This window comes from Pseudorasbora parva, chromosome 7, assembly GCF_024679245.1.
Source record: "Pseudorasbora parva isolate DD20220531a chromosome 7, ASM2467924v1, whole genome shotgun sequence".
Classification (NCBI taxonomy): domain Eukaryota; kingdom Metazoa; phylum Chordata; class Actinopteri; order Cypriniformes; family Gobionidae; genus Pseudorasbora; species Pseudorasbora parva.
The window spans coordinates 25,983,972-26,008,926 of NC_090178.1; the positions used below are offsets into that span (position 1 = coordinate 25,983,972).

A 24,955-nucleotide genomic window follows, 5' to 3' on the forward strand; every position below is an offset into this window, starting at 1 on the left:
CAGGACCATGACCATACACATACACAAACATGTAAGCTCTGTGTATTAAAGGGTCAAACATGAATAAATGGATCTTTAGACACAAGTGGACTTTGTGATACAGTGCCTTCTCTTAAAGCGTTAGTTCAGCCAAAAGTGTAAACTCTGTGATTAATTCCTCCTGTGGTTGGCCAGCCGTCAGACCTCCGCTCATCTTCACACACAGATGAAGATATTAGTGTTGAAATCCGATGGCTCAGAAAGGCCTTCATTGACACCAATGTCATTTCCTCTCTCAAGACCCATAAAGGCACTAAAGACGTCGTTACAAAGCCCATCTCACTACAGCGGCTCTACAATCATTGATGAAGAGGCCAGAATAGAGTTAGTGCGCAAAAACACTAAATAACGACTTATATAGTGATGGCTGATCTCAAAACAGCCGATTCGGAGCGTATCGGATCAGTGTACCGAATCAGCTGTTCAGATCGCCTGTCACGTTATTTCAGCAGTTTGGTGGTTGATTCATAACACTCCAAATCAGCTGTTTTGAGATCAGCCATCGCTACATAAGTTGTTATTTCTTGTTTTTATTTGCGCACAAAAACTATTCTCGTCTCTTCGTAAAATGATTGTAGAGCCACTGTAGTGAGATGGCCTTTGTAACGACGTCTTTAGGATTTCAACACTAATATTCTTCATCTGTGACTGAAGATGAACCACAGGAGGAATTAATGACAGGATTTACATTTTTGGGTGAACATAATCCACACTATTTGTGAACAGAAATTAAAATGAATGGCAAAATAATATTATGCATGTCAACACGTGTCTGGCTTGAAAAAAATTAAATAAAACTAACGCGTCTTCTTGAAGAACTCAAGAGACAAACACCTATCTTTATCTGGTGACAATTCATCACATTTCCATATTTAAGCCAGGATTTTCTTTTCTTTTCAAAGTCACACCACGATTTCTTACGAAGTCTCTTATATTTAGAATAGAGCGACCAGCCAGAACAGGATCTTCTGCCTCCTTGCATTGCTGGCATTCAATCATAGTGGCAAGTTTTCCTTTTTTGACGTGTTCGCCAAAATGTCTCATGACTGCGGCAACCTCCATGGGAGACCATTGATGTTTTTTTGCTCTCCTAGCACTTTCCAGAGAAACTAGAAAAAAAGACAAAGAAATCAATGAAAACACACTTTTAAATAAACCTTTTTTAAAGTAAGGAAATTTGTGTTAGGTAAATTATGTATTTGTTGTTTCTTGGTTATAAATCTTGTACTGATGTAACGGCGGTTTATTCCCCCTTTAAAATGTGCATTCATAAAGAACATACATTAGTGGGACACTGCTGAATTGAGTATGTGGGTTGCATCAATGAAGATTAATTTCTGCCAATGCCAAAGAGCTTATTTTGACTCCTGCTTGGCAAATTTGGTTGATTAGATGATTGAATTCTGAAGAAAAGTTAATTAAAAAATGTATTCATTAGACAATCCCTGCTCCTCATGCTGGTCCCTAGCCTTGTTTTTCCAGTGAGGGAGATCCCGCTCAGCACCTTCAAACTCACTCCACCAAAAGATGTTTCTCTACAGGTGCAGCATCAGCATAGTGCTCTTCACATCATCTCCTTACTTTGACTACAATCCAACTGCCATTGGCAGAATCTCGACTCATCACTGAACATAACGTTCCACAACAAGTTCAGATTCCAGCCCATGTGTAGCCAAACCAGCCAAAATGGGCCTGTCTGGTCCAGATTCTGCCTATGGCACTTAGTTCACACTTGTCATGTTTGGTTAGATTTAAACAAACCCTGGTGTAGTGCGGTTCATTTGAACACATGTGAACGCTGCCATCCAAACTCTGGTGCGGTTCGATTGATATATGAACGCAACACGGACCAAAGACATGCAAACGAACCAAAAACAGGACGTGATGTCACAAGATGAGACGCTACAGGTCAGCTGATTTGACGACGCGGAAAGATCAGTGTATCCAAAATGAGTAACATTAATGTCAGAGGGCAAACGTGGAGCAACGAGGAAGTGCCTCATCAATATATTTTGTCTGACGAGCATGTTTAAAAAAAGGCTACAAAAAATGCACAAAAAGCACACCTGGTTCTTCTCATCAGAAGAACTGCTACCCATCAGTCGGTACAGACGACAGAACGGCCGTCTCTTTTCTGCACAACGGAGGAAATCATGGAGCTGTTTTGAACGTTTTATGAGCTCTTCATGAGTTCTCAGCTGGTAAAAATAATGCCACATGTACACGCATAAAATGATGGTGTTTAATCAGCACACAGCATTGTTTTGAGTGTTCGGTAAGCAGCTCCGGAGTCATATAAGCCGACCAATCAGGTCGTGACTGTCTCCCTATGCCTTTGGTTTGGTAACTTTAGGTGCTCTGTTAAAAATGCCAGTGTGAACGCTAAGCGGACCAGGACTATATGTTTTGTTTTTTGGTCCGGACCAAACAAACCAAACTAACCGAACTACAAGTGTGAACGCACCCTTATATTGTGGTCTAAGTTCACACTTGTAGTTTGGTTTGTTTGGTCCAGACCAAAAACAAAACATATTCCTGGTCCACTTAGCGTTCACACGGGCATTTATAACAGCAAACTTAGTTACCGAAACCAAAGGCATAGGTTTTTGGCCACAACCTGATTGGCTGGCTTCTATGGCGTATATTTTGTGACTGAGCTTGCTTACAGAACATTTAAAACAATGCTGTGTGCTGATTTAACGCCATCATTTTATGTGTGTACATATGGTTTTATTTTTACCAGCTGAGAACTCATGAAGAGCTCATAAAATGTTCAAAACATTCAAAACAGCTGCAGGATTTCCTCCGTTGTGTGAAGAGACATGCTTGTCAGACCAAATATTGATGTGGCACTTTACCTCCTCGTTGCTCCACCTTTGCCGTCTACTCATTTTGGATACACTGATCATTCTGCGTCGTAAAACCAGCTTGTAGCATCGCATCTTGTGACATTACGTCCTGTACGCACCAGAGTTCGTTTGGAAGCGGGCCGAGACCCATCTTTATAGCGCTCTAGGTCCCGCCTGTTTGGTGCGCACCAGGGTTCGGATGGCAGCGTTCACATATGTTCAAATGAACCGCACTAACTGATCAATCACACCAGGGTTCGTTTTAACCCAACCAAACATGACAAGTGTGAACGCTCCCTAAGTGTGGAGATGATGTGGTTAAGAACCCTCCTTTAAAAAATCAAACTTAACAGCTGAATACCAGACCTGCAAACTCCTAAGAGTAGAAAAGGTTACAGTCTAATTTAAGTCTAGTTGTCATATATGCTGCATTTATTTAGTTAAAAATGCAGTAAAAATGTAATATAGTGAAATGATGTAAATCATCAGTTCGCTACGTGAATATATAGTAGTGTCATTTATTTCTGTGATCAAAGCTGAATTTATCATCATTACTCCAGTCTTCAGTGTCTCTAATCATTCTCATATTAAAATGTGATGCTCAACAAACATTTATGATTATTATCAGTGTTGAAAACAGTTTTGCTGCTCATGATCATGCTGCTTCATTTTTGTGAAAACCACCATACCATTCACACATTTGTGGTAAAAGTAAAAAAAGAGAGAAATTAGAACTTTTGTTGATCAGACATAGGCTACATTAAATTGATCACAAGTGATATTTTTAATATTACAAAAGATAATAATTTATTTAATAAATGCAAATAAATGCTGTCCATTGAACTCTCATCAAAGAATCCTGAAAAATAAAATGTATCATGGTTTTCAAAACATTTTTAAAGCAGCACAATTGTTTTCAACACAAATAATAATCAAAAATGTTTCTTGATTATGAAATCCTCATATGAGAGTAATTAGTGAAGGATCATGTGACACTGAAGACTGGAGTAATAATGATAAATTCAGCTTTGATAACAGGAATAAATCACACTTTACTATATTCACATAGAAAAAGGCTGCTTTCATTTGTAATGGTATTTCACAATATTACTGATTTAACTGTATTTTTGATTAAATAAATGCAGCTTTGGTGAGCAGAAGATAAACATTTCAAAAGCTGTCAGTTAGCACTGCATTATTCATATGATATAGGCCTACAATATTGTCAATCAATAGCCTACATTGAGATGGCTTGAAAAACACACATAAAGCATATATTGTCGCACTCGTCTGATTGTCGTCGTCACGCTTCAGCTCATAACGATTGTTTTCCTTCAGCTGCCGCTCCAGCGCGAAAGTAAGTTTCTACGAATCCGCTTTTGGACTTTCTGTGAGAGCGCCCTCCTCATATTTAGAGGCGAATAAAATGACAGGTTGTGCATAGATTATTTTTTGTCTCTGAATTTAAATCTTGATGTATTCACATTGGTTTCTATGTATAAATACACTTGCCCGTGACCTCAAGAAGCACGCTATCAACCGAGGTTAGAGAAAGCTGTCTTTAGCGTCCCTATTAACTTGCCCGCCCTCGCGCAGGGAACGCCGGTTCGAATCCCGCTCAGAGCGGGTCGACTAGGATCGGGGAGACCCAGTAAAAGAGCGGGGGATGAAAATACCCCTTGCTTATGAAAATAAGCTTGCTTCCTTCCATCCGTCAGACTCGCGTGGTAGCCAGGCGTCTCATTCAATGGTGGAAGTGCTAGGATTCCGATTGGCCCAGAGAAATGTCAGTTATAAAAATTATCCGACAATGTTTCGCATGTCGTCTACAGAACTAGTAGCATAACCCCCACCCAATTATGCTTTCATGTTTAAGTAACTTGGCATTTAGTAACTTTTATGTATGTGTAGCAGCATTTACCAGATTGTTTATTAGTTTTCTTTTTTCTGCTGGGCTCTTTGTCCTTCATTAGTTTTCTGCTGGGTTCTTTGCCCTTACCATCTGCATTTTCACTTTGCGCTGAAAAGAAGAAAGAAAAGATTTAAAAAACAACAACAACAGTCACTATAAGCATTTATTTGTTGTAGGTAGATTTCTTTAATACTGTGAAGTAGAAGATGTTCCTTCATGGGTTCAAGCAACTAATGAACCCTTTAAATCATGAATTTAGTCTTTGTAAGGTAAAATCCAGATTTACAGTCTGGACTTTTAGTTCACGGTGACATATGGATGTGTGCTGTGTCCAGTGCTACTGTAGCTTTTACCAAAAGACACGGAGCTGACAAGACTCCAGTGGGGAGTGGAAAGTCAACCAGCTCATCCGGTCTCGCAAAACGAGGTTGAGAGCAGAAAGAGCACTACAGCTGAGCAAACCAAGTAACTAACAAAGAGACATTCCACCAAATAATACATTCTGTAGTAGATCAGCCCACCACACTCTGGTCCCCTCCCTTTGAAGTAACATGGATAGATATGAACAGCCCTTGTATGTCAAATCCAGTGGCATTCAAAAGATCAGAGCTTACGGAGTCCTTCAATGACAAGGGGATCTTCTGGAAGTTTATCGTTTAAAGAGCTGCTTGGTGGGCCAGCTTCTGGGGGACACTTGTGAGGTCGGTGAAAACATGCTTGAAGAGGATCCTGGTGAGAATTTCACTAAACTTCAAGGAGTTGACAATCACGCTTACAGAGGTGGAGGCCATGCTGATGTCACTCCAACCTTCTCACTTTCAGATGCGAAAAAATACTTGCATCCTTACCACCAAAGACTTTGCTCCATTTTAGTATGTTTTTAGGGGAATGTTGTAATATTGCAACGTTGGGCCTGTTGGGTAGCAGAATTTCAGTGATTTTACTCACTGTCTGAATTAATGAACACAAGAACACGCATTAATCTTAGATAAATTACTTCAGATATTTTAATCCAATCCACAAAACCGTTTGAAGAACCAAATTAGCCTTCCAAATTAGAGATCAGTTATCACGATTAAAAGATCTGGGATCCTCACGTGCCTCCCATTTATCTCAATTGTTGCTGTGACAACTAAATTCAATCAATCAAGTTTATTTATATCGCTCTTCTCCAGCGCCGATTGTGTCAGAGCAGCTTCAGTGTTAAACAGGACAATACTGCAGCAGAATTAGATTTGGCTGTACAGTCGTTCTGGAGTAAACAGTGATGTTATCAGCTTATTTTAATCTATCATAGAGAGACAATGTTGGCAGATCAGTATTATAGTTTATAGAATTAAATAAGACCTAATTCATATATTTTATTTGTATAATAAGTTGAATAACTTTAATCATATTTTTAGTGTCCCCAACTGAGCAAGCCAAGCCAAAGGCGACAGTGGCAAGGAACCAAAACTCCATCAGGGCATGATGGAGAAAAATAAACCTTGGGAGAAACCAGACTCAGTCGGGGTGCCAGTTCTCCTCTGGCCTATTAACACACCGTGTATGATTATTATTCTGGCATCCTTACAGGTCAGAAATCATATTAGATCGGATTATTCAAAATTTCAGGGTATCCCGGAAGAGACAGATTTATTTAGGATGGTGCGGCGATTACACAAGAGCATGAATACATGAAAGATCGGAATTGAAACACATGAAAGGAGGTCTTAATGCATTGTGCATTATTTCATAACCTAAAAGCAATCAAAAAAATGTGACATGTTAGTAGACTCAGGATTAGGGCTAACCTTGTGATGATGACGCAGACATGCCTGGAGGTTCCTCGACAGGTTGCCTAGCAATCAGCAGTCCTGCAGAACCTGAATCAAATGTAATGTACTTTAAATTAAATGCATACACACAATTAACAAAAGATGAGCAGGGATCCGTTCTTCATATGTCACTAAGTCAGTTAGCTGGATTTGATTATTGATGATTTGGCACAATCTTGGATTGTTTAGTTCTTCAAAGCTCATCATAGACTCCTAAGCCTGCTCGGGAGAGGCTCATCATGGAAACAGGATTAGATCGCATCTTGAGGCGATGCTTAAAATCTGTCTCAGCCACTGCTACTTTATCACAAGAGTTTATCACTGAACCAAAGGCAATAATAATTTAAATAATAATAAATAAAAATATATTTTAATGTTGTGTAAAAGGTGTATTATACTGTAGACAGAGCCACTTGATTGAAAGATTTATTTGTGATGGAATAACTTTATAATATTATTGGAGCCGGACACACATGCTGTAACATTACTCTGAGCCATGCATTAATGTCAGTGATGACGGATATTATGGGATGGCTTGATGCAGAGCAGGAGCTTAAGAAATCCTTACAATTTACTTAAATTAAATTAATTGCTAATTACAACATTAAAAATAAAAATATAAAGTGTGTACAAATACTATAAAATCTGAATATTAAAAAAAAATAAAAATATAAAGTGTGTACAAATACTATAAATCTGAATATTAATAATTGGAATATTAAAAAAATATATATATATCATTTATCCATTATAACTTATGTTGGTTTGGTCGTTTGACTGTTTTTCTTAAAAACGGCAATACATTTGCGGGGGTTTTTTATGTGTAATTTGTCAAGTTTTCTGCCAGGTGTCTTTTGTAATTATATGATGTCATTACGTTGTCTTGACGCCAGCCAACCTGGCTGCTTTATTGATCGTGGTTTCGAGTATCGATCATCTGCCCTCTTCAGTGAACACAAAAACACACAGTGATCTTAGATAATTTATTCCAAATATTTTAATCCAATCCACAAATTCGTTTGAAGAACCAAATTAGCCAGAGATCAGTTATCACGATTGAGATGATTTGACAGATCCCAGATCTTCTAGATTTATTAAGCAAGGTATGAAGAACGGACCCCAGAAGTATTACAGAATGAGTTTGGTTAACTTGCCATGTGCAAATTAGACAATGGTATTGTTTACTCCCCCGTATCTCGTTTCTCCTGATAATAATATAATGAGATATCTTTGCCTCTTCCCAGCCCTGGCTTTTCTCTGTCCCATTTGTCTATTAGCTCACTAGGAGTTTCTATGAGACTGGGTGTTCTTACAGCGGTCTCTACGGCGGAAAATAAACTGTTCAGGCGGGTAGCTTAGCTGGGCGCTAGAAGCGGTCAGCAATATGGCGTTTTGTTAGTGATGGGAGAAATCACTCGGTTAAGCATGGTAACCCTCGTTCCCTGAGTAAGGGAACTGGAGATGTCATTTCCCTCGATGAAAAGCAATATGTGTGCCTGCTTGCTTCCCCTTTATACCTGCACTTGCAGGCGGGGCACGGAATGCAGATCCTGCAGGCCAATGTTCATTGGCTCGTTTTAGTTTCACTCAAAGGCAATTGGTTTTCCTAGCGTGACCTAATTCGTTGGTAATTCCTACAGACGTGACGTCTCCGTTTCCTCACTCAGGGAAGGAGGGTTACCATACGTAACCGAGACGTTTTTTTTGTATTTCAGACACAATTTAACATCCCCTTGAATTGTGTCCGAAATTACAATAGATTATACGGTTACTGACTTGACAGTGAAATTACAATTGGTTAGGGATACATCATAGCAAGTAGTTACAGTCTAACAGTCTAACCATCTGGTGACAATAAATACGTACCTGGAGCTTCAACAGGTTGTGTCGTTCTTTTCATCTCTGCAGAATCTGTAATAAAGTTTAACATCAGTCATGTGATTTCATAAATAAAACAATTTCAAGAAAAAAAAAATCTCACTGCACTTACCAGTCTGTGGATCTGTGAGATTTTCTTCATCAACCTCACTCTCTGCATCGACCTCACTCTCTGCACTTGAATCGGTCAACTGTAGATTATCTAAGAAAATGTATTACCTTGATGAATAATGAGATTCAAGTGCTATAGATTGCCTACATATAATTTATGTTCCATTTTAATAAAACAAATTTGCTAGAAACAGTTCTGATTTTTAGTTTTGATTTTAAATGGCATTACCTTCGATTTCAATCTCCTCAAGCGTTTTGCCTTGAAGGCTTCTGAGAGACCCTTTCTCCATGGCGAGCAGTAGTTTTGAGATTTTGGCCAGCTGGGTAGTAGCCTCTGGAAGCCGGTAATATTCGCGATGAACGCGAATATCATGGCCGAGGAAGTCAGCGACCTGGTCTAACTCATGATTCTTGAGGTTCAAGATCTGCGACAAAGTTGCAACATGTTTGCGTAATAGTGTTGACCTGAGGAGCTCAGGGTTTTCAGCCCCACATTCACTCGCATAGAGCCTCAAACAGTCCTGTCCTCTGTAGGGAGTCAGACAATGAGGTCTGGCAAACAGGAACAGGTTTTCTGCCGGAACACCAGAGTCTTGTCTTTTCTCTATGAGGCGTGTTATGCCCTTCACCATGTCTGGTGAAAGTAACACCGCAACTTTCCGGCCTCTTTTACCCTTTAATTCAACACGACTGAAGTGTTGACAGAGGTGAATTTCAAATTGTGTCAGTCCAAAAGCGACATCCTTGTGTAAGGCACTTGTGTCTCTCTCCAGAAAGCCATTCAGCGTCATCTTTGAAACTTCTCCCCCTCTTCTCCTGTTAAAAAGTATTACATTTGCCATGGTGGCCTTACAAAGTTCACTATATGATTTTGGTGAACTGTGGTCCTCCAAGTCCTTCAATGCTTGTTCTGTAGTCTTCTCCAGATATCTATGAAGACGCTGAACATCTTCCGTAAAAGGAAGAGTACAAGGCTTGTTAAAGTGGCGGTCATTCAGCGTAGTTAAAGCGGTGTGGGAGATGAGTTCAGACCACTTTGTAGCATAGAGGGTTTTGAAACTCTGGGTTGACTTTATCAGGTTACTGTCTTGTGCCATCAGTGCTCTGCAATGTAAAATGTCACTGACTTTCTGCAGTGAGTGACCCAACTTTAATGCAAGGCTCGGTGTTTGGTAGCAGTGCTTTTCGTCATCGTACCCAGACACTTTCTTGACAGCTTTGATCACCACATTAAAATTTGCAGGTCTCACAGCATCCTCTAGTGTATGTATTGAGAAGTCCTTGCGAAGCGTAAGCAGAAGTCTTCCACTTTCTCGGAGTGTCTGGCGAATATAGTTGTATTTGTTGGGATCTTGTGCATGCTTGTTAAAAAACGACTGGGCCAGCTGAAGAATGGAATAGTCACTTCGTACAGTAGCAGTTATCTCGTCGTCTTTCATAACAGATAACATCTTCCAAACACCTGGGGATATATGCTGAGACAGAGCTGACTCATTCATAGAGGCTAAAGACAAGACCTTTTTTCTTCCAAACTCCGAATTGGCTTCTACTGGTTTTGAAGAACATTTTTTAACATGTCGCCACAGATCTCTTCGGAGATAAAATGCCTGGCAGTACATGCAATGAATATAGTCTTTGGCATTGTATTTTGTCTTAGCCGTGCGTCTTAGTTTTAGGGATCCAACTCCACTTGCTAAGACTTCTGAGTTATGGATGTGGTTTCCCTTGTTGCGTAGCTTTATAAGCATTTTCTGGCGCTGTTTGGACTTCTTGGGAAGACTTAAAACTTGAGCAACATCTGCATGTGTTTTCTCATGACGTTTTAGGTGACGCGTAAACTTTGTCTGCAGTTTTCCACAAATGTAGCAGTAAGTTTTATTTTTGAGAGAGGAGGATGTGTTTGAGACCTGTTCAGCCCCAGCATCAGCGCTATCATCAACAATGATGCCTTTAGCATCAGTATTTCCTACTTTGGCAGTAACTCCTGATACTTCAAGCTGGCTTGCACTGATTGCATCTTCAGATAATGATTCTGCAGCTTCAGAAACTGACTCTCTCTCTTCCTCTACAAAAATGTCTTGATGGCGTCTTCTCTTTTTCGAAACAGACTTGCTGGTGGACACCTCAAAATTCTGTAATTCTAAATGTTGACTACGACTTGTTTTTAAAGGCTCTGCTATGCCGTCCCATGAGCTGTCTGAATCAGCTGTGGAATCAGGCACATATTCCTCTTCTGATGATGCCACCTCACTTGAACTTTGTTCTTCACAGACCTGATAATAATTTTAAAAAAAAATACATTTATATTTTGTGTATCCCGAAAGCATTTCACTGAAAATAATTATACTAAAACACTTACCACTGGCAGAGGTTCAGTTATGTTGACCTTGTGCTTTAAATAACACTTTTTGTGCCAGGACTCGTAGCAAACTAGACAGAGAAAATTAAGAATTAATAAAGGAAGATTGTTAATAATGTCATGGTAAGTACTTAAAAAGTAAGTGCAGCTGCAAAAGGCTCATCTTGAACATATAGCAGAGTTACACATGGAAAAGTTTTTAAAAGGTGTTCCTGTGACATCATGTTCAAAAGATATGGATGGATACCCCTTCCATTCTCAAAAAAATTTACCTTTACACCTCACACCTGACCATTTCAGAGGCGAAAAGGGTCCTCCACATGTGACACATTTTTCTAAACTTGACATTTCTTCAGGGACAAGATCATGATCACAGTCCTGTTGACCAAAAAACAGTGTAATTTAAAAGATAAAAATTTGATCCTAACTGACACTTGTGTGGGGTAAAATATCAAAACCAATAAATGGTTTGTATTCTTTGAAAATGAGTAAAAGATGAAATTATTATTAGGAATGCACAAATGCACAGAATATTCAGCCACCTAAAATGGCCCGAAAGCGCATTTTCGGTTTTCGGTCGAAATACATTTATCATTGAAACAATACGGCCGAAATGTTATGATGACAAACAGAAACCGCGACCTCCACGTGCTGGCTCCTCAGTGATACACAACAACAGCGATAATAAAAGAAATAAACCGATCTCCGTTATCACCCAGGTGTAGAGCCAGAAGACGTGAATGAGAAGATCTGTCTCTGTGCATCATCCACATATTGAGTTATCTTCCAAGTCTTGCGCTTGAACAGACAATCTCACACAAAAAGTATGTCAACATGTCCATCTTGATGAGTATATGCCTTAAGTGAACTTTATACAGTCGATAAAGACGACAAATAACCGTGGATTAGGTCTTAAAGGGGCAGTAACCTTTACCGCTCTGTTTAATGTCAAACAAAAGAACATCACTCACTGCTCTTGATTGAATAGCTTTTGTAAGTTTAATAAGGATTAATCTTTAATTTAAACAGTTACATATGCATTTATTCAATTCCTTTCTGCAGGCCAGTAGGCATAAACAGTATATGGTTTTTGTGGCCTGTACATTTAATGTACACGAGTGAGGTTAAGTTACACATTTTAGTTTAAATTTTATTTTATACTGTGCAATGTGCTAAATAAATATTTGCATAATTCGTAACTGATTTATTATTTGAAACCTTAATATTAATTTATGCAATTGCAATGCCTTGATTTTTAATAAAGTTACACAGTCAATAATTTAGATTTCGGTGCATCTCTAATTGCTATTATGCCTGTTATTTGTCTCAAAACTACTTCACATCCTTCTCGTGAGTTCATACTTCTACAGTAAAGTCATTGGAGATCAAAATTACCTCTGGTATGATGTCTGCAAAGGAACCGCATTTGTCCATGTCAGCAGCCTGACATGGCATCTCTTTGGAAGTCTAAAATGAAGAGATGAACACTCAATGAGTTTGTTTCTAATACACACAAACTAACAGACCTGCTAATGTCTGAACCTCACATGGTGAGGATTACACAGGACCTGTGTGTCTCAAAACTACTTCACATCCTTCTCATGAGTTCATACTTCTACAGTAAAGTCATTGGAGATCAAAATTACCTCTGGTATGATGTCTGCAAAGGAACCGCTTTTGTCCATGTCAGCAGCCTGACATGGCATCTCTTCGGAAGTCTAAAATGAAGAGATGAACACTCAATGAGGGTTTGTTTCTAATACACACAAACTAACAGACCTGCTAATGTCTGAACCTCACATGGTGAGGATTACACAGGACCTATGTGTCTCAAAACTACTTCACATCCTTCTCATAAGTTCATACTTCTACAGTAAAGTCATTGGAGATCAAAATTACCTCTGGTATGATGTCTGCAAAGGAACCGCTTTTGTCCATGTCAGCAGCCTGACACGGCATCTCTTTGGAAGTCTAAAATGAAGAGATGAACACTCAATGAGTTTGTTTCTAATACACACAAACTAACAGACCTGCTAATGTCTGAACCTCACATGGTGAGGATTACACAGGACCTATGTGTCTCAAAACTACTTCACATCCTTCTCATGAGTTCATACTTCTACAGTAAAGTCATTGGAGATCAAAATTACCTCTGGTATGATGTCTGCAAAGGAACCGCTTTTGTACACGTCAGCAGCCTGACACGGCATCTCTTTGGAAGTCTAAAATGAAGAGATGAACACTCAATGAGGGTTTGTTTCTAATACACACAAACTAACAGACCTGCTAATGTCTGAACCTCACATGGTGAGGATTACACAGGACCTGTGTATCTCAAAACTACTTCACATCCTTCTCATGAGTTCATACTTCTACAGTAAAGTCATTGGAGATCAAAATTACCTCTGGTATGATGTCTGCAAAGGAACCGCATTTGTACACGTCAGCAGCCTGACACGGCATCTCTTTGGAAGTCTAAAATGAAGAGATGAACACTCAATGAGAGTTTGTTTCTAATACACACAAACTAACAGACCTGCTAATGTCTGAACCTCACATGGTGAGGATTACACAGGACCTGTGTGTCTCAAAACTACTTCACATCCTTCTCATGAGTTCATACTTCTACAGTCAAGTCATTGGAGATCAAAATTACCTCTGGTATGATGTCTGCAAAGGAACCGCTTTTGTCCATGTCAGCAGCCTGACATGACATCTCTTCGGAAGTCTAAAATGAAGAGATGAACACTCAATGAGTTTGTTTCTAATACACACAAACTAACAGACCTGCTAATGTCTGAACCTCACATGGTGAGGATTACACAGGACCTATGTGTCTCAAAACTACTTTACATCCTTCTCATGAGTTCATACTTCTACAGTCAAGTCATTGGAGATCAAAATTACCTCTGGTATGATGTCTGCAAAGGAACCGCTTTTGTCCATGTCAGCAGCCTGACACGGCATCTCTTTGGAAGTCTAAAATGAAGAGATGAACACTCAATGAGAGTTTGTTTCTAATACACACAAACTAACAGACCTGCTAATGTCTGAACCTCACATGGTGAGGATTACACAGGACCTGTGTATCTCAAAACTACTTCACATCCTTCTCATAAGTTCATACTTCTACAGTAAAGTCATTGGAGATCAAAATTACCTCTGGTATGATGTCTGCAAAGGAACCGCATTTGTCCATGTCAGCAGCCTGACATGACATCTCTTTGGAAGTCTAAAATGAAGAGATGAACACTCAATGAGTTTGTTTCTAATACACACAAACTAACAGACCTGCTAATGTCTGAACCTCACATGGTGAGGATTACACAGGACCTATGTGTCTCAAAACTACTTCACATCCTTCTCATAAGTTCATACTTCTACAGTCAAGTCATTGGAGATCAAAATTACCTCTGGTATGATGTCTGCAAAGGAACCGCATTTGTCCATGTCAGCAGCCTGACATGGCATCTCTTTGGAAGTCTAAAATGAAGAGATGAACACTCAATGAGTTTGTTTCTAATACACACAAACTAACAGACCTGCTAATGTCTGAACCTCACATGGTGAGGATTACACAGGACCTGTGTATCTCAAAACTACTTCACATCCTTCTCATGAGTTCATACTTCTACAGTAAAGTCATTGGAGATCAAAATTACCTCTGGTATGATGTCTGCAAAGGAACCGCTTTTGTCCATGTCAGCAGCCTGACATGACATCTCTTCGGAAGTCTAAAATGAAGAGATGAACACTCAATGAGGGTTTGTTTCTAATACACACAAACTAACAGACCTGCTAATGTCTGAACCTCACATGGTGAGGATTACACAGGACCTGTGTGTCTCAAAACTACTTCACATCCTTCTCATAAGTTCATACTTCTACAGTAAAGTCATTGGAGATCAAAATTACCTCTGGTATGATGTCTGCAAAGGAACCGCTTTTGTCCATGTCAGCAGCCTGACACGGCATCTCTTTGGAAGTCTAAAATGAAAAGATGAACACTCAATGAGTTTGTTTCTAATACACACAAACTAACAGACCTGCTAATGTCTGAACCTCACATGGTGAGGATTACACAGGACCTATGTGTCTCAAAACTACTTCACATCCTTCTCATGAGTTCATACTTCTACAGTAAAGTCATTGGAGATCAAAATTACCTCTGGTATGATGTCTGCAAAGGAACCGCTTTTGTCCATGTCAGCAGCCTGACACGGCATCTCTTTGGAAGTCTAAAATGAAGAGATGAACACTCAATGAGGGTTTGTTTCTAATACACACAAACTAACAGACCTGCTAATGTCTGAACCTCACATGGTGAGGATTACACAGGACCTGTGTGTCTCAAAACTACTTCACATCCTTCTCATGAGTTCATACTTCTACAGTAAAGTCATTGGAGATCAAAATTACCTCTGGTATGATGTCTGCAAAGGAACCGCTTTTGTCCATGTCAGCAGCCTGACACGGCATCTCTTTGGAAGTCTAAAATGAAAAGATGAACACTCAATGAGTTTGTTTCTAATACACACAAACTAACAGACCTGCTAATGTCTGAACCTCACATGGTGAGGATTACACAGGACCTATGTGTCTCAAAACTACTTCACATCCTTCTCATGAGTTCATACTTCTACAGTAAAGTCATTGGAGATCAAAATTACCTCTGGTATGATGTCTGCAAAGGAACCGCTTTTGTCCATGTCAGCAGCCTGACACGGCATCTCTTTGGAAGTCTAAAATGAAAAGATGAACACTCAATGAGTTTGTTTCTAATACACACAAACTAACAGACCTGCTAATGTCTGAACCTCACATGGTGAGGATTACACAGGACCTATGTGTCTCAAAACTACTTCACATCCTTCTCATGAGTTCATACTTCTACAGTAAAGTCATTGGAGATCAAAATTACCTCTGGTATGATGTCTGCAAAGGAACCGCTTTTGTCCATGTCAGCAGCCTGACATGACATCTCTTTGGAAGTCTAAAATGAAGAGATGAACACTCAATGAGGGTTTGTTTCTAATACACACAAACTAACAGACCTGCTAATGTCTGAACCTCACATGGTGAGGATTACACAGGACCTGTGTGTCTCAAAACTACTTCACATCCTTCTCATGAGTTCATACTTCTACAGTAAAGTCATTGGAGATCAAAATTACCTCTGGTATGATGTCTGCAAAGGAACCGCTTTTGTCCATGTCAGCAGCCTGACACGGCATCTCTTTGGAAGTCTAAAATGAAAAGATGAACACTCAATGAGGGTTTGTTTCTAATACACAAAACTAACAGACCTGCTAATGTCTGAACCTCACATGGTGAGGATTACACAGGACCTGTGTGTTTAGACACTTCAAAATATATCTCATATTAGTTTATATTCATAAAGGTAAGGTCAACAGAAATCTATTTACTTGTCATAGTTTCTAACATTTTCTAACAAGTTGAAGTCAAGTCTGATTAAGTCTCATCTTGCAAAATCTGCTCTCTTAAGCACTCTATGCTGTTATTTCTGACTACCTTGCTTCTCCATGGCCAGTCGGAATCACCATAATTATAAGTGATTTCTTCCCCTGGACCAATATCTCTGAGTGCAAATAAACACAGATGGGGTCTTCCATCCACTCTTGTAACTTTCATTTTGCTGTTTGGGTTCACTTCATCGTCATTTACCAGTCTCCCTAGTGATCCGTCCTCTCTGGCAGCATCAACACTAAAATATCAAGTATACAATATACAATAAGTATACAAAGGTGATACCATGTACTGTAAGGGAACGGATTGAGCATATTTAGTGTTAGCATGTCGGAAGAATATCCCTCCAACAATTCAAAATATGATTCAAACAGTAACAATTTAAATGCTTGTCTGGCACTGTATTTCATGATTTAAAACTACTTTAACTGATGATGAGGTGATGAGGTAGCAGAGTTTGCATCTCTGTGTTTATATACACATTTAGAAAATACACCTTAAAACTGTTACATACCATAACTGTTGTCCATTGAACTGGAAATCAAACATAAAAACTTTGAGTGCGTCATGGTACAGTTTCACTCGGTTTTCTTGTTCCTTTTTAGAAATGACTTCCCCTCTGTACTCAATGAGGAAATCTCTTTTTTCAAAGGGCCGGCAGCTGAACACACCCCGACCTAAAGACACACATAATAATCAGGAGAGTAATAAACATTAAACGATGCAGAGCTGTCAAATAGTAGCAAATGAAATTATTAACTTTTTAGGATCAGTTAATTAATATAATGTTTTTTTGTTTTTGTTTTTTGTGGTTATTTAAAAAAAATTGTCAATTGGGTGGTGGAATGGCTTCTCCAAATTATTTCTATGGATTAATCCATGAACATTTTATATTATAATTAAAGTATCTAGGTAGATATACAATGAATTATCCTCCCTAAAAAATGAATGATCCAACATAACAGCTTCTATTTTGAGCAGCTGCTTTGGGATCAATAATATTTTCTATGATAATGATCATAGAATATGATCTATGTTCCTAAATTGCAGTAAAAAAAGAAAAAAGAAACCATTGCATAATATACTCTGCCAACTCACCTTTAAATGAATTTATATATTTAACATCAAATCCTTCCTTATCTTCACCTAAGGAGCAATAATAAGAAGCATCTTGTTTCGGATTCCTTTTAGCTCTCTTTGGCCTTGTTGCTGCCATCTCCTGCAAAGATCAGATGTTAGTGACTTGAGCAACAACACATTACTGTATACAATTTGATAGACAGATAAAACTTATGCATATTGGGGAGAAAGAAAAAAAAACTGTCTACGGCTAAAAACAGTACAAGTAACCTCAAGAAATACTTGGAGAGAGTGGACAGCAACTTTAAGCTAGCGGCTAAACGACCTCTTTCTAGCAAACCGGTGGAAGATGATATATTTAGCCCTAGATCAGCTATATATTCCCTCAGTTGTACTGTATATTTAGCCCTAGATCAGCTATATATTCCCTCAGTTGTACTGTATATTTAGCCCTAGTGCGGATATATATTTCCCTCAGTTGTACTGAATATTTAGCCCTAGTGCGGATATATATTTCCCTCAGTTGTACTGTATATTTAGCCCTAGTGCGGATATATATTTCCCTCAGTTGTACTGTATATTTAGCCCTAGTGCGGATATATATTTCCCTCAGTTGTACTGTATATTTAGCCCTAGTGCGGATATATATTTCCCTCAGTTGTACTGTATATTTAGCCCTAGTGCGGATATATATTTCCCTCAGTTGTACTGTATATTTAGCCCTAGTGCGGATATATATTTCCCTCAGTTGTACTGTATATTTAGCCCTAGTGCGGATATATATTTCCCTCAGTTGTACTGTATATTTAGCCCTAGTGCGGATATATATTTCCCTCAGTTGTACTGTATATTTAGCCCTAGTTCGGATATATATTTCCCTCAGTTGTACTGTATATTTAGCCCTAGTGCGGATATATATTTCCCTCAGTTGTACTGTATATTTAGCCCTAGTGCGGATATATATTTCCCTCAGTTGTACTGTATATTTAGCCCTAGTGCGGATATATATTTCCCTCAGTTGTACTGTATATTTAGCCCTAGTTCGGATATATATTTCCCTCAGTTGTACTGTATATTTAGCCCTAGTGCGGATATATATTTCCCTCAGTTGTACTGTATATTTAGCCCTAGTTCGGATATATATTTCCCTCAGTTGTACTGTATATTTAGCCCTAGTTCGGATATATATTTCCCTCAGTTGTACTGTATATTTAGCCCTAGTGCGGATATATATTTCCCTCAGTTGTACTGTATATTTAGCCCTAGTGCGGATATATATTTCCCTCAGTTGTACTGTATATTTAGCCCTAGTGCGGATATATATTTCCCTCAGTTGTACTGTATATTTAGCCCTAGTGCGGATATATATTTCCCTCAGTTGTACTGTATATTTAGCCCTAGTGCGGATATATATTTCCCTCAGTTGTACTGTATATTTAGCCCTAGTGCGGATATATATTTCCCTCAGTTGTACTGTATATTTAGCCCTAGTGCGGATATATATTTCCCTCAGTTGTACTGTATATTTAGCCCTAGTGCGGATATATATTTCCCTCAGTTGTACTGTATATTTAGCCCTAGTGCGGATATATATTTCCCTCAGTTGTACTGTATATTTAGCCCTAGTGCGGATATATATTTCCCTCAGTTGTACTGTATATTTAGCCCTAGTGCGGATATATATTTCTCTCAGTTGTACTGTATATTTAGCCCTAGTGCGGATATATATTTCCCTCAGTTGTACTGTATATTTAGCCCTAGTGCGGATATATATTTCCCTCAGTTGTACTGTATATTTAGCCCTAGTGCGGATATATATTTCCCTCAGTTGTACTGTATATTTAGCCCTAGTGCGGATATATATTTCCCTCAGTTGTACTGTATATTTAGCCCTAGTTCAGCTATATATTTCCCTCAGTTGTACTGTATATTTAGCCCTAGTTTGAATGTATTTTTTGTTTATTAAGGCTTGTTGTTGTTTGGTCCTAACCAAAATATTAATAAGCTCCGCAAGAATAAGTTCCAAAGTCTGACTTAAATGAGCTATTTATTGAAATATTGAATGTGATTAATTATTTATGCTGTTCTCATGGTCTTTTTTTTTATTACTGCTATTTCAGGGCAGGATATATGCTCAGGTTCTAAAATATTTAATTACAAAACATGCCCTGTCTGGTGGCTATTATACCTATACATTATTGTAATTCAGCTATTCATCGTAGCCACAACTTGCAGATGCAGTATAGACATCATTAGACTTTAATAGTGTGAAAGTAACTAAATATTAAAAAGTAACATATTACTCTACACAGAATTAAGGTAATGTATAAAACATTTAAAAAAAAAACTTTAAAAAAACGTATTACTTTCAAATACAAGTAACTAATAATAATATTAAATAATTACATTTTGGAAGTTACGTAACGTTAAGGTTAGGCCAACTTGCCCATCACTGATGTACAGTGTCACACAACTTTTCAATAAAAAAAAAAACTTATTTCCAAGGATTAGTATCCAGCTTGAGGATAATTGGTGCCAGTGAAAGAATAATTACACGTTGATGATTTTTAAGCAGCACTAAAGTTTGGCATATTAAATGTGATGTTACTTTGGTATGTGCTCATGTGGGCAGATAACGTTAAAGCACGTGGTGTCTCTATATTTATGCTAGCACTAAGAACGGCACAAAACAAATAAAAAATATCATATATAGTGTACCTTTGATGCTTGATAGAGTTGTTTTTTTCAAAGATTTGATGCCTCCAAGTCCTTTTAATGCATGTGCAGCAGACTAAGTTACCATGACTCCTTTAAACTCTGCTGCACTAACGAGCATGCTTGCTAATAACCACGAGCTCAGATGCTTCGTATCCTAATGTCATCAAGTAGACTATACCATTTTGCTTAATTGACAATATTTATATACATGCAATGTGTAATAGGTTTTGTATAGGTCTTACCGTATCCTCCACAGCGACAGCAGGATAAAACGTGTTGATTTAAAACTCCACAGGGGGTATGAGAAAAGGACGAGCATTCCTGGTTTAGCCACAAGTGATTTAGAAGGACAGTGTAAGAATTGTCAGGACGTTCCGGCAGACAACCAATCAGAGGCTTAGAATAATACACACTGTGTGAATATTCATGAGGTCCTGCTATTACACCACCGGTCAAAGGGGGCGCTGTGGTGATACACAGATTTAACACAAAATCTGGTTTATGTGCATTAAATGGTCTTTTTTTTTTTTTTTTTTTTTAGGGTCAATGGACCAATAGAAACACTTCTACATCTTTAGAATTTTTAAAAAATTAGCAGGACACTGCTCCTGTCCTGCTAATACAAAATGTCCTTCTAGTGTGGTGTGTATTCTGACCAATTGTCCTGCTAATACACATGTACAAACACACACACACACACACACATACAGTTAACAATAACACAAGTCAAGCACACCGGCATGCTCAAATATTTAGCAAAGAGCTATAACTGCTGAAAAGTGCACCGACATTATTTTTAATAAAAGTAACAGTTTTATTGTTTTTTGGCCAAAAGTCAACCTCACTATCTCCGCTATTTCAACCTATCTCACTCTATTAAATTGAGCAAAAACACATGAAGTAACAAATCATTTTAACATTTAACCTCCTTTAAATCAGAAGTAAAGCATGATGGGAAGTAGAAATTTGTTGTAACTCATTCTGTAAAAGTGTTTATATGTGTACATGTATGCATTCACATTAATATGGGAAATTCAATATACAGTAAGGCTACACAATAAAGGATACAACTTAATGGATATTACATGTAATACTATTTATATCTTAATTACTGAAAATTGCATGTGTTAAAATATAGCCATATTTTATAAATATAGTCAATATGCGTACATTGCAGTAGCTAAATCAAAAAAGGCTTTAGTTTCCTTTATTCCTTTATATTTCCTTTAATATAGGCTATTTTGCATATAATTTCAGTTTATTCCCATATATTTGTTTCGTAATGTTCTACCCATACAAACTATTTGTTAACAGTAATATCAGCAATATTTAAAAAATAATAATTAAACACTCAAAAATAGCCTTAGTTCTGTCATCGCAAACTGCGCATGCGTCAACGCGCCGCGGCCAGGCGGAAATCAATCGCGGGTTCATTGTCTGATTTGTCTCCGTGATGTGATTGCCTCCCAGCGGGACCGTGAAGTGTCGAGCTCCAGGTAAGATTTGTGTTTGTCATGTCGTTCTCAATGCAAATGTTAACTTATTTAATGGCAAGATTTGCTAAAAGATTTGTAAATTGTTCGTTTCTGTTATCATGTCGGTGCCACAGCCTTAGTGTTAGGTAACGTACAGGTAACTTTAAGCCTAATTATGCTGCACACGTGCAAAAATTAAATTACAAGTATTTAATGTGCAAAAACAAGTGAAAAATGATTATATTTGTATTAAAGTTATTAAACTATGTGATTGGTCTCCTCATTTGTTAGTCCCTTTGAATAAAAGCATCTGCTAAATTATCAAATGTAAAAAACGACTATTCTAGTTGTTTAACTATGTCATTTGATAACTAAGTTAAACCCTAAAGCTCATGGTTTGCATAGATAACGTTATACAACGATTGTGTGACACAGTGAAAGCTGTGTGACACTGACAAAAAGAAAAAGTTAGAATAAATGTAATGTGATTTGTTTACCGGTATTCCTTTTTTCATCATTAATAGTCAATTTTGTGCCAATTCACTTTAAAAGAGTTAATGTTTTAGGGAACTTGAGTTTGCAAATTGCTCTAATGTAGTTAAAATATAGCTAAAATATAAACTTCTATAATTTGCATTCATGTAACTGCAATATATGAATCTAAATGATGTACAATATTACAATTTTGTAATAGAAAGTAAGTAACTGTATAAGAATATTGTTATACTGAAAAAAATATTATATAGAAACATGTTTCTAATATTCCTGTATGTAAATGTGGTGGTCAAAAAGATTTTCTTTTTCTTCCACAGAAAGATCTTCATGAAAACATTTGAAGACCACGCAAGAAGAACAGGTTCAGCCACAGACTGTTTCATCCCATGAGGACTGGTTCAGTTCTGAAGGGGAAGTGTTGAAGAAGTTTATGTAATGTGAGTTGTAAGACTTGAACTAATGTTAACAAATGAGACTTTATTGTAATGTATTAACTAACAATGAGCAATACATTATTACAGTATTTATTAAACTTTGTCAATTTTTAACGTTTAGTTCACCCAAAAATGTATGTTAAAATGACCCTCATGTCGTTCCGAACCCATAAGACGTTCATTTATTTTCAGAACACAACAGATAAAGCTTTAATATGTGTACTATAATTACTATGTGAAATAAGTTAATATAGTAATTGATATAGATACTGATATAGATATCCATATTTATAACCTTATTGACTAAAATAACCAGCTCATGGCAGACGACTTGCGACCAGAGAGTGACCTGAGTGATGCGATGTAGGAGTAGCGTAAGCTTCAACGTCTCTGGGCAACAAAATCAAGCGCTTCTCTTTTATCGAATCCTCTTTAAATTCAAATTCGTGACCAGGGTTTTGTTTTCCTCTATTCTTTGCATAACCGCATTCGTCAAAACATCATGCTTCAGGTCAGAGGTCACTCTTTTTTGGCGTAAGTAGACCCGCACGGTTGACTGCCGGAAGATAGATATTTTAGTCTAAAGTCAAAAATATGGATATTTTTCTAATAAAAAGTGCATAGCTTCTCTTCAGAAGGCCTTTATTAAAATATTTTTTTTTAAATTGCCTGATAATTTACTTACCCCTATGTCATCCAAGATGTTCATGTCTTTCTTTCTTCAGTCGAAAAGAAATTCAGTTTTTTGAAGAAAATATTCCAGGATTTTTCATCATATAATGGTTTTTAGTTGCAACCAAAATACTGAAGGTCCAAATCAATGCAGTTCCTCCTTCGTGTTTACAAAGCGCTCATGTGAAGACTAATACAAATGCCCTCTAGCCAATAAAAAAAGATAAAACAAAGATATTGGATGATTTTGAAGTTGAAAATTGAGTGTTTTTGCTAAAGGGCGTTTATTAGTCTTCACAGGAGCGCTTTGTATACATGAGGGCAGGACTTCTGCCTACATCTATGTGACCATTTACACGTGATTACGTCATCCTTGGCACCTCGCAGAGCTGAGCAAGTTGAACAATTAAGGTTGAAATGTATATTCATTTTTTTAAATGACTGATCGTTTGACTAGATAAGACCCTATTCCTCATCTGGGATCACGCAGAGGCTATGAAGCCCTTTGAAACGGCGTTGATTTGGACCTTCAACATTTTGGTTGCAACTGAAAAGCATTATATGATAAACAATCCTGGAATGTTTTCTTCAAGAAACGTAATTTCTTTTCCAGACATGAACATCTTGGATGAGATGAGGGTGAGTAAATTATCAGTCAATTTTTATTTTGGGGTGAACTAATCCGTTAATTATCTTTGACTGATGGCCATGACACTGTGTTCAATGTATTTTGTTGTTGTTTTTTGGGTTTTGTTTTTTTCCTGAGCAAAGTTCAGTTTGCTATCAAGTTGGAATTGTAAATTACTCACGTGGAGTATAATTTGATTATTTCATTTTGTGTTGAAATAAGTTTTTCCATCCCAAATTTGTGCATGTCATTGATTGAAATCATATATGGTTAGTATATGAAGAGATGTTGTAATATTAGCTGAAATCATGTATGATTATTATATGTAGTTTATATGTATATTATATAAACTTGAAGAGCTAACACACCATTTCCCTATTAAAAAAATATGAAATCTGTATAAAAAGCATATAAACAAATGACACAAAATATAAATAAATCCTATATGACTTTAATATGACTAGCATATGATTCAGTATAAGAACTTTATATGATTTGTATATGAATATCATGTGTTTTCTACTAATACCATATACCATTGCATACAGTTTACATGTAAAACTCATATAAGATTTTTGCAGTATTCATACATGACCCAAAAGTTTTCTGTGTGCTTTTTAGTATGAAATGGGCCATAAACGGTCTGATTTTGTGTATGACATATATGGGACTTACATTAAACATATAAGATAATTCTGACTGATTTAAGTAAGGAACATATATGGTCGCTATATATGAACCATATAGGTTTTTTTCATATGGGTAGGCAAAAACACAGACATTTGAAGCAGTCTTACTCACCGCCTGCGGTTCTAACGTTGGGACCTTTATCGTTGGGACTGCTCCATCATTCAGCATTAGGCGATCGGAAAATCCGGCGTCGAACTGGGCCTTGTTTATGAAACAGTCGGCACCGAAATGCAGTGAAGAGACATAAACCTTTGCGCAACTCAGTTGCTGATCCGGAAAAGCAAATTCCATCCACTGTTGCCTTTACGCTG

General features: G+C 37.6%; 1 protein-coding gene across 1 annotated transcript; it reads right to left on the minus strand.

Annotated features, from left to right (window-relative positions):
- Positions 1 to 632: 632 nt before the first annotated feature.
- Positions 633 to 20,941, minus strand: LOC137083915 (uncharacterized). Its single transcript, XM_067449853.1, has 24 exons — positions 20,493 to 20,941; positions 17,551 to 17,671; positions 16,967 to 17,129; positions 16,498 to 16,690; positions 16,140 to 16,211; positions 15,887 to 15,958; positions 15,636 to 15,707; positions 15,385 to 15,456; positions 15,132 to 15,203; positions 14,881 to 14,952; positions 14,628 to 14,699; positions 14,377 to 14,448; positions 14,126 to 14,197; positions 13,873 to 13,944; positions 13,622 to 13,693; positions 13,369 to 13,440; positions 11,238 to 11,343; positions 10,966 to 11,036; positions 8,836 to 10,879; positions 8,608 to 8,697; positions 8,484 to 8,528; positions 6,594 to 6,665; positions 4,810 to 4,908; positions 633 to 1,148 (listed from the first exon to the last, which is right to left on the minus strand). The coding sequence occupies exons 2-24, from the start codon at positions 17,666 to 17,668 to the stop codon at positions 898 to 900; spliced, it is 4,116 nt and encodes a 1,371-aa protein (XP_067305954.1). The 5' UTR covers positions 17,669 to 17,671; positions 20,493 to 20,941; the 3' UTR covers positions 633 to 897.
- Between the last annotated feature and the right edge of the window lie 4,014 nt (positions 20,942 to 24,955).

Coding starts and splice junctions, on each gene's coding strand:
- LOC137083915 (XM_067449853.1), bottom strand. CDS start 17,668: ATGGCAGCAACAAGGCCAAAGAGAGCTAAAAGGAATCCGAAACAAGAT. Junction 16,212..16,497: donor ACTGGCCATGGAGAAGCAAG/GTAGTCAGAAAT, acceptor TTTTCATTTTAG/ACTTCCAAAGAGATGCCGTG. Junction 13,694..13,872: donor TTGCAGACATCATACCAGAG/GTAATTTTGATC, acceptor TCTTCATTTTAG/ACTTCCGAAGAGATGTCATG.